Consider the following 11,818-nt stretch of genomic DNA (forward strand, 5'->3'; position numbering starts at 1 on the left):
GTGGGATGTTGCAGACTCCACACAGACAATGACAAGTGGTTGTATTGAAACACTGAACTGTGAGACAAAAATTAACCATTCAGCCATTGAGCTGTTTCAAGAACAGCTTCAAAGAGAACCTTGAAAGTTGTGGAGAACTGAACTACACTTCATTGCAGAAGTATATATTTATGTACAAACATGCATGCACACACACACACACACACACACACACACACACACACACACACACACACACTCTCTCTCTCTCTCTCTCTCTCTCTCTCTATATATATATATATATATATATATATATATATATATATTTGTTTTGCAAAAAAACGTCCCAAACCAAAGTGAGCAAAAAATCAGAAAAAATTCCAAGATATGGAGACAGGCACACTATTAAAGACTCCACAAGTCTGTTTATTATTCCAATTCCACAAAAATGTACGGTGTTAAGTGCTTTTGTAAAAAATTACTTCCTCAGACACATCATAACACTTAATAAAAGACTCATTTTTTATAACATACCTAATCAACACAAATCAGTTTCCTCCAAAATATTTAAAGGTACATATATATTTAAAACCATTGTTTATTCATATAATTAATCAATTTAACATAAAATACAAGTTCAATAACATGCTAAAACATATAATTATAAAACGTTTTCATAAAACCTATGTCATGTAAACTCATTTCTTAATATTCTTATTTCTTAAGACAGGTAAGAGGGATAGTGTATCATTCAGCCCATACCCTCTCTGGGCTCCGAGCCTAAAAATCCATTGTACATCCTTCAGACAAAGGAGGACCAGTAGTAGTTTTAGACTCTGAGTACTATAATACTGAAATGCTGTTGATGTTAGCGGATGTTCATACTTATCAAATTGTCTCATCGGACATTGCTTATGACAGGTATGAAAGTATTAACAGAACTCTGCAGGAAAGTATGCAAATGGGTGTTATTAATAAAGGTCTGTTTTATCATGTTGAGAAACCCTTAATACCCTGAATACACGGACTACCCAAAATCCATAAAAACCTCACACGTCCGAAATTCAGACCGAAAATGGCAGGAGCAGGCTGGCTTATTACAGCCAATTTCTATTTATATAGATAAACAGTTGAAAGTGGTGTTCCATGAGTGCCCTACTATACTTAGAGATACTCAACATTTTCTTAATGACATACATGAAATATGTGGAGGTTCAGAGGGAAAGAAATTTGACTGGTTAGTGACTTTGGATGTCATGTCTCTTTTTACATGTATACCAAATTCTGACGGACTAGAAATGGTGAACGCATGCCTTATGAGACATGGAAAGCATCAGAACCGTCAAATAGATTTTTTTATTTATGTTGTTGGAAATAATTTTAGAGCATAACATCTTTCTCTTCAATGACAAGTGTTACAGGCAAATAGCTAGAGTAGCCATGGGCACTAGTTGTCTTATGCCAACCTGGTAATGGATGAGTGGGAACACCATCTTATACACTCAAAAGGGAATACACAGATCAGGATATACAGACACTTTGTGGATGATCTGTTTATTGGGTGGAAGGGTAGTGAAGAAGCACTGGATGAATTATGTACAGAATTAAACAACACATAATTTTCTACAATTTGGAGGGAAACTGGTTTGTGTTGCTTAGGTATGGTATAAAAACTGAGTCTTTTATTAAGTGTTTATGATGTGTCTGAGGAAGCAATTTTTTTTACAAATGCGCTTACACAATACATTTTTGTGGAATTGGAATAAAAAACAGACTTGCGGAATCTTTAATAGTGTGCCTGTCTTCATATCTTGGGATTTTTTTCTGATATATATATATATATATGTATATATATATATATATATATATATGTATATATATATATATATATATATATATATATATATATATATATATATATGTATATATATATATATATATATATATATATATATATATATATATATATATATATATATATATATATAGAACAGTAAACCCAAATATGGAAGGAGCAGTATCTGCTGTTTGCAAATAGCAGAAGATGCAAAATGTCACACAAAATTACAAATAAGATGCAAAGCGGTATAAACAGCCAATTCTCAGTTCCTGAAAAGCCTTAGGATTGTGTAGCTTGATAGTCCAACTCACAAGCCAAACGAGTTATAACAATGAATGAGACACTGCTCCTGTATATAGTAGTACCAATAAATCCAAAAACAAACGTGGCCGACAAACCAAGTCTGAATGCAAGAGTTGTCAAAAATAAATACTATGGTTTAATAAAGAATGAGCGCTTTCGCGGTGAATCCCACCGCTTCTTCAGAGATCGGCCACGTTTGTTTTTGTGTGACATTTTGCATCTTCTGCTATTTGCAAACAGCAGATACTGCTCCTTCCATATTTGGGTTTACTGTTTTATTTACATTGAGTTTTTGTTCTGGGTGTTCATCGATATATATATATATATAAAAAACCAAAAACAGGAAACCAGACTCTGCTTTTGACAATTTTGGAATATGTCAAGAGTGTGTGGGAAGTAATCCACCAATGCTAATACTTTTCATTTTCCAAGGTTTTGCAAATGCAGACTAGGATAAGGGTGAAGAGTGTATCCTTCACATTAAGAGGTATGGGGGTGTCCCTTAGTAAAATACTATTATTTGTATTAATTTTTGTTTCTTTGATGGCTGTTCAGTAGTAAATGAGTTTATTTTTCAGCTTTCTTTCTCATTTAGACTAGTCTTTATTAAATTGTGTCCTGTTCTCAAAGTACTGTGTTATCTGTGTTGTTCATTTGCGTATGAAAATATTCTGTCAAATTATGCCATCGGCCCAGCACTACTAGTGCTAATAATAGTGACAAAGAAAATAATGAGTGGTGAGGTGTTGGTGAAGGGGGCTGACTACTAAGAAAAAAAAAATATTTCAGACAAACATCTGTTTGCAGTTCTATGATTGCTGTTTTGGCTATTCATGGATAAATGTTCACAGTTTATTGGAAGACAGTTAAATCCAACGATGTAAAAAAAAGATCAGATTAGAAAATGACGAAAGTGGGGTTAATTTTAAAATATAAACATTTTCTTGCCATTTTGAAGAATCACACTTTGTTGACTCATAGCACTACAAAATTAAGTGGTTAAAACATGTGAGCTGCTCATTTTGCTGAAGTGAGCTAGAAAATATTTACTACTCAAAGGACAACCACAATGTAGAATGTATTTATATTTAGATTTAATTTTTGATGCAGTAGCTAGTATAGTTACTGAAAAGTAATTTAGATGAAAACATGCAAAACTGTTTTACTTTAATTGATTAAGTGGAAAATAGGACAGAGCAAGTCGATCTGTTGACAGACATTTCTTCAACTGCTGAGAGATTGAATGGAAAGTGTAGAAACAAATTCTGTGACCATGGAGTTTTCTCTTTTTCTCCACTGTTGTGGGACCTTGGAGTAGTTATATATACATTTGGTTGTGTGAGAATAGAGGGGGAAATTACCTCTGAGGTTTGCCAAAGCTGTTTTGTCCCATTTTGTTAGACCTACTTGCATTGGGTAGATTGGCTGATGATTAGCTGGCATGCTTCCTAATAGGTAGAATTGATGCCTGATACAGAGGTGTCTGTTTTTGGGAGGACATTTGAATTGTGGTCTCAACATGTATATTTTCATGGTTCAGCTTTACGAATGATGGCCCCTTTACGAATCCTTTCTGGTGACATATGACAGCATATTGACAACCAGCTCCATCAAAGCCAGTGCGGTCAAGACACACAGATATTATGGGTAGCAATCAAAACAAAAATTCTTCTGTGGAAAGTCAAAAGCTGCCACTTCCCCTATTCAGGGGGTGACCCACTGCATATGGCCACTATAATTACATTTGTTCTCATAATAACCTAAGGGAAGAAGCTATGAACGTATTTGTCTTTCACTGAGTATCTGTTTTATCTATGGCTTTTGACAAAGTGGAATTGATCATCAGTAAAGAAAATCATGAATACTAATATCTGACCAGTAAGGAGCCAACTACAAGAGCTTGTGTGCTAGTAGCTCACAACACATCTGCTTGCTGACAGTAGCTCGAAAAAGCTTGATTTTCGGTTTCTACATCGCCCTCTCAACATCCAGATGAATAAAACTATAGCCCTTGTAGAACTGAAACTCTAAAACTCCAACACAGTTCCCATCCTGACTCCTTGTTCCCTTACCCTAAATATCTACTCCCCCTCTTCAAATTCACTAATCACTCCCTAAACCTAAAACTCTAGTCCCTGTTCCCTATTTCTAAATTCTCCAGTTACTCCCTAACCCTAAAACTGCCCACACTCCCTAAACCTGAAACTGCCTTCCCAGTCCCTAACCCTAAAATTCCACTCCCTTAACGTGGCTGTTTGCCCAAACTTATATTCAAGTCTGGTGTGTGAGTAGAAGCCTACATAAACTACATGGTACAGAAGTCTATATATTCATGTACATACATATACGTATATATACACACATGCGCATGCATATGTAAGAGTATTATTGAACCACAACACATCAAGCAAGCTCATCTATGGAAACTAAAATAAAAAAATTGCCTAAACAAACTGATCACAAATGTAAACAATAGTATTACCTTTGCAATCATACACATCCATACAGATGATTTGTTTTACATGGGGGGAGGGGTTGCCCACTCACACCAAAACGTAAATAAACTAATTTTAGTGTTGCAGAACTGTGAGGAAGGGAACATAATTGAATTAAGCTAAAGTCTACCTCTTGAAGTTTGATTATAGCATAAATCAACCTACTTCACTACTGAAGAATTTCTCACCAAAACTAGCACACGATAAAAACATTTGGTGGGAAACAAATATTACATAAATACATTCGCGCATACACACACACACACACACACACACACACACACACACACACACACACCAAAAGAATCAAGTGCACGTCGCCAAAAAATGGTGCACGGAGTTCAATACAAAGTTCCAAAAAAGAAATTCCAGCACTCAAAATATTAAATCCAATATCAAATGAAGTAATAAGACACAAAAAGCACTTTAGAGGTACCAAAGTACTTTCAATGTTAGACGGAACAAACATTCAGGTAGCTCCATCATGCAGCCATTCGGCTCAACTGAAGAAAAACACAGATCGGTGACCGATTTCGCCTCCTGGCATCGTCAGTTTAAAATTATGAGTAAACACCACACCAGCCCATGCTTTATAGTGAGGAGATTTCAAACAATAACAGTTACATTGAAAACATAATAATAATAATAATAATAATAATGATAAATAGAACAAATATTCTAGAATCCAACAGCTGGTCAAAAAAGGAGTTCATGCCTGGTAGTTCGCCTATTGGAGCCGCTTTGAGCTTTCCTTTGTTTCGAGTAACTTTTTGAGGGACTTGGTATTTTTAATACAGAAGGGTGGCATGGGTCCAACTGCTCTGCTGAGTTCACTGCATTGGTTTGAATGATGTTCCAGTTGCTTAGGATAATTCCCCTAATGTTCCCTCCTCAGGCATGGGAAGCACAGTCCATTTCCTGGACATCACCCTCACCCTAGACAGCAAAACCAAAAAAGTTAATTCCACCATTCATAGGAAAGACACCTTCAGCAAAAAATTACTTAGACTTTACTAGCTAACAACCCACATTTATGAAAAAAACATGGTCAAAGGGCAGTTTGTGAGACTCTGTTGCATTGTCAATGAAGATCTGGAGTTCAAAAAAGAATGTGATTTCTTCAAATATCTCTTCCTGGATAGACACTATCCTGAAGAATTAATTAAGACCAGCCTCAACCAGGTAGCTAAGAAAAGGCACAGTGATCTGATGGGGACCTGTGTTATACATATATATCTATCTATCTATATATATATATATATATATATATATATATATATATATATATATATATACATATATATACATATATATATATATACATATATATATGTATTTATTTATCTGTATCGATACATATATATATATATATATATATATATATATATATATATATATATATATACATATATGTGTATATATTTGGGGGCTATATTAAATCAGCGAACCCTTAAAAAAGTGAATGCTGATTTACCAACCCCATGTAAGTGAAAGCTTACAATCTTGAACACTTGGAACAACGATTTTTTTTCCCAGGGGAAAAAATTGCTGTTCCACAAAAAATAAATAAATAAAAAAATTAAAAAAAATAAACTTCAAAACAATTCATAAAGTGGTCCCCAAACCTCCTCTTCTTAAATATACCAACTCCGAGATCGCACTACAGTGATGAAAACGGCAAAGTAATGGGGGCAGCCAAGCGATTTATTTTTCAGGGAAAGAAATCCCTTATAATCTGCTTCACTATTTTGCTGTTTCGTGCTTTCAAGTTTGATCAAGACGCATTCAAAGGATGGTGTCTTTGATTATATAATAGGAACCCTATATTTTTGTGTGTGTGTGTGTGTGTGTGTGTAGATATACACACACACATATATATATATATATATATATATATATATATATATATATATATATATATATATATATATATATATATATATATGCATTTGAAACTTCTGATGGCAAAATAAAAGTAAAAAATATGAAAGACGGAAAAATGCAACCCACAGTGATTCCTTTAGCTTTCGTTCCTTTTATTCAGTATCGGAACCTCTTCAGAATGGATCAAATGTCAACGGACAAGGCATGTAAAACAAAACTAAGCTCATGAATATTTACATATAAACAAGTGAACCAGTAGTAGTAAACAACAAACTGTACATTAATACATATGCTTAATGTTGTGCTGTAAAGAAAATGCTATGGCAAGAGAGCTGTTTAGATGAACACCAAGACCCTCTGCATGTATTTACATAAAATGGATCCTATGTATACCATTGTAAAAATACATTTACATAAAACAGTAAGGGGCCCCCCTATAGGAAATATTCATCCGTATTGAAACCAGTTGAGGGCACATCTTAAATTAAGAGACTCATTTAACCCTGGAAGAAATTCTGCCATTTTAATTCTTGTAGCTGTAATTTACAGTCAGCATCCCCAAAGAAAACTTCAATTTTCTCTAGTACTATAAACTTAAAAGACCTGAACCCATTGCACAATGCACTGTGTTTACTCAGAGCATTAAAATGGTCATTGTTCCTAATGGCACCACAGTGCTCCTTTATTCTGTCACTTAATCTCTTGACAGTTTTACCAATATAAAAATTAGAACACGTGGAACAGACTGCGCAATACACAACCATAGTAGAATTACAATCAAACCTTTTGTTGAAGGATACTGTAACATTGCAATGTGGAAAAGTGTAGGCATCGACCTTAAGAATGTATTTACAACATACGCATTTCCCACATTTGTGCATTCCTTTAGGTTTAGCCATATTAAGTACAGTTGTTAAATTAAATTGATTGTCATTGTTTTCAAAGAAAGATTTCAGGGTCTTAGTCCTTTTATACAAAAACATAGGTTCAGAGCCTAAACTGGTTCTAATGTTTGGGTCACAAAGTAAAATTTTCCAATTGTTAAGTAAAACAAGCATGAGTTCACTTAAATCCCTACACATAGGTAGAGTAAAACTAAGAGTGTGTGTGGAATCTTTAAAACCTTTGTGTGTAGTACGGGTTTGTGTAAAACCATGTGTAACAATTGGCTTGAAAGTAGTGGGTCTGTCATTCGTGATCTGAGTTCTAACTGAGTTTATTAAAGATAAACGGTAGTTTTTTTGTGTGAATAACAAAAACATGTCTAGATTAACCAGTAACAATGCTGTTTATGAGAAAGAATGCAACTTTTTATCCATGTTATTCACACAAAAAAACTACCCTTTATCTTTATATAATATACTGGTCTACTTCTACCCATGGAAAATGCAGTTTATTGAACTTCAGATAGAGTCCACATACGGTTGATTGAAAACTCACTTGACAATTTACTAGGACTACTTCACTGAAAGCTCACTTCACTGAAAACTCATTTCTTTGAAACTCATTTCGTTGAAAGGTATAAATGGCCTTTTTCCCACTGTAATGCGACCCTGGAGTTGGTATATAAAGTAAGGGGGGTTTGGGGGGCACAGTCCCCCACATATTATAAACATTTTAAACTATACACAGTGAAACAAGTGCAATAAATAACTGTTTCCAAAGAGAATATATAACCAAGTTAGGCAGGGGGCTTCACCCGCCACACCACCCAATGTGGGGGGCTGTGCCCCCCACGCCCCCCTTACTTTATATACTAACTCCAGGGTCGCACTATAGTGGGAAAAAGGCCATTTATAAATTTCACCAAAATGAGTTTCAATCAAGTGAGTTTTCAGTGAAGTGAGCTTTCAGTGAAGTGGTCCTAGTAATGTCATTGTCAGTCAAGTGAGTTTTCAATGAACCATAGTAGACCCATATATATATATATATATATATATATATATATATATATATATATATATATATATATATATATATATTTACACACACACACACACACACACACACACACACAAATATATACACATAAATATATACACATAAATATATATATATATATATATATATATATATATATATATATATAAATATATATATATATATATATATATATATATATATATATATATATATATATAGGCATGTATATATGTATGCATTATGTATGTGTGTGTGTTTATATATATATATATATATATATATATATATATATATATATATATATATATATATATATTTATGTATATATATATATATATATATATATATATATATATATATATAAAATGTATATATATATATATATATATATATATATATAATGTATAGATATTTATAGATATATATGTGTGTGTGTGTGTGTGTGTTTGTGTGTGTGTGTGTGTGTGTGTGTGTGTGTGTGTGTGTGTGTGTGTGTGTGTGTGTGTGTGTGTGTGTGTGTGTGTGTGTGTATGGATCTAGGACATTTGCTCAAGTGAGCAAATGACCGAAACCCAAACGGCTGGGCAGACTTACACGAAAGTGCTTTTCACCGAAGAAGCATTTTCGTGTAAGTATGCCTGTTGCTGAGGCTGTACTATGGTGTAGGTAAGGGAAATTTCCCTTTTCCCCACTGTTGTGCTGTCTTGGAGGGAGAATATTAAAGTAGGGGAGTTCGCCCCCCTGCTAAAATGAAAATGTAGTGTTTTATTTTTTTTTGTAACACGCTTTAACGAAAGTGCTTTTTCGATAAAAGCGCTTTTGTTAAAGTGTGTTCAGTTATTATGGATTTGGACACTCAAGCAAACATCCTAGATCTATATATATATATATATATATATATATATATATATGTATATATATATATATGTGTGTGTGTGTGTGTGTGTGCGTACGCACATGCGCATATACATATATATGTATACATAGAGAAGAGTAGCAAGAAATCAAAGTATTGCCAGCACATTTGTAAGTTAATGTAAAAATGCAGCAGCATAGCTTTAGGATTACGTTATGTGGTGAGATCATAATATAGCAACCTTTAATTAAATAAATGCTGTAATTGTAACTGCTGCTACAGTATTATTGGAAAGAAAATATTAAAACACTGATTTCTTTTTTATAATTATTTGAAGGGATCACCAGGAGCTGATGGCAGTCCAGGTATCCGAGGAAATGCTGGAATTAAAGGACCAAGGGTAAGAATTTTTTATCATTAATATTTGATCTTAATGTAACAAGACTACAGTGGTCATAAATATTTATTTATTTTAGAAGGAGTATGATTTGCTTTGTTTGAATTCCAGTGGATAGGCTATATCAATTTTGCTTCGTACTTTTAAATCTCTGTTTTCATTTCTATTGCATTTTATTTTCAAAAGCTTTTGGGACACTAGATGTTGAATTATTTCAAGTCTGAGTATGGGTTGATATTACAATGTGTGTGGCAGTGATTCAGAAATCTGAATCTGGTAGACCACAGAGCATATAGAAATGACATTGGTATGAGTACTTTGCTCATCTCTAGTCAGCTCAATTTCATATCTGCTCAGTAGGCATCAGATACTACAGAATTATCAGTGTATTTTCCTACCAGTCATAAGAACTGCAGCTTGTCTTTTTAATGTATTTGTGAATTTTTCATGGATCTTTACCTTTGAGTTTGTTCATAAAGGATTTCCTTCATATACTGTCTTCCTCAGAACCCCATATCACAATTGCCTGCTCGTTATATCTCATATACGGCAGCTGGAATTTACCTATTCACAAAATGCATGCTAAGCTGCTCATTTTACAAAAAACTATGATTAGAAACATTTTTGCAGGTTGTAAGTACCCCTACACACCCATGTTGGGTGTACTGCGCTTCAACAACCCCTTTTCTTTATTACTGTAACTCTGATTTTGCTGTACCACAGAATATGTGTGATCTCTGACTGGTAACATAATACCTGTCTTTTTTTTTTGCTGCTACATTAGCACAGAAAAAAAATAAACCACTCTACAGAGAAGCAAGTTAGAAAGCATAATCATATTACAGCTTCAGCAAGTAATTGTGATTTAAGCGCAGGTTTTTTTAACAGATGTCTTTAAAACTTCCAGAAAATGTACACCAATTATTACTTCACCAATTTTGTTAAACAAATGATTTCTTGAATCTCTCCATAAACTTGCAACTTATAAGCTAGCATTGTGGCACTGATGGATAAAGGCCTAACTATGGCCTATGTGACTGGAGTTGGATTAGCAGCCTGGGCGTCTGTGGTTCTGTCAGGGAGGGATGTGTGTGTCCAAGTGGGAGGGATGACTCTCTTCAATGATGATATGTGAGGGGAAATGTGGTCTACAGAGGTGATTAGATCTCAGATGTTGTTGATGAATGCAGGGATGGGGAGGGATGGGGATGTAAGGAAAAGTCATAATACCCCCCCTCAGCAGCAGAATCAGTTGCTTCCACCACCCCTAGGATACCATTAAGATCCACTCTGGGCCCAGCCCATTCAGGAGAGTAAGGATGAGCAGGTAGGCCCAGTGATGGACGGGTGCAAATCGGTGGGGGGGGGGGAAGAAAAAGAAAACAAAAAAATACAAGTTATGTAACCTTTATTAAACTGTGATTTCATTTTATTATAATAGTGGCCCTAAATGGTATGTACACAAGTGGTTGACTAGTACTTTAGAATTACTTAGATCATGAGTAAACCATGGTTATGTGTGAGTAATTCATTTAAAACAAAACTCATCTGTAATAGTAGTCATGAATCTCACTGTGAGAAATGGCATCCTTTTTTTTTAATCTCCTATGTCACATGATTTAAAAAACTGTTTCAGTAATCTTGTTCTTATAAACAGGGGAAGGGGGCTTTTGAAAACTTTAACCATTTCCTATTGAGATTGCCTACATCCAGAAGGATTGTTCATTGGAGAGGTCACCTTAATCTTTATTGTGGAGGATGCATACTGAAGGCACACCATAGTTAAAGTGTGGTATACACAGTACATTAATAAAATCTCCATAACATCCCATTATTTATATGAAAAATGATTACCACAATGTTGTGTATACATTGTCTGCACAGCACCCAGCTTTTGGGTACCTATTTTTATATCTCTTTGGTGGTTTGTTGTATAAAAACACTTGGAAAGTTTGCACACTATTACTATATTTCCAAAATGTTCATGTTATAATGGGAAAAAAATGTTCAGAAATTTGAATAAAAGTATCTTCAAATGGTGCAGGACAAGTTCTTTAAATATATTGCCCACATTAGGTAACTACTTTGACTAAGATCATTTTTGTAAGTTTTGTTTGTAAGACATAAAATATTCAAAAAAA

General features: G+C 34.2%; 1 protein-coding gene across 3 annotated transcripts in view; it reads left to right on the plus strand.

Annotated features, from left to right (window-relative positions):
- Nucleotides 1–11,818, plus strand: part of COL6A3 (collagen type VI alpha 3 chain) — a 739,239-nt gene that overhangs the window by 520,075 nt on the left and 207,346 nt on the right. For all 3 annotated transcript variants that reach the window (XM_044060522.1, XM_044060523.1, XM_044060525.1), the window contains one exon: nt 9,618–9,680. In XM_044060522.1, coding sequence (XP_043916457.1) covers nt 9,618–9,680 — 63 coding nt within the window. The remainder of the gene's footprint in view (nt 1–9,617; nt 9,681–11,818) is intronic.

This window comes from Protopterus annectens, chromosome 2.part0 (assembly GCF_019279795.1).
Source record: "Protopterus annectens isolate FY-2018-M chromosome 2.part0, PAN1.0, whole genome shotgun sequence".
Lineage (NCBI taxonomy): Eukaryota > Metazoa > Chordata > Ceratodontiformes > Protopteridae > Protopterus > Protopterus annectens.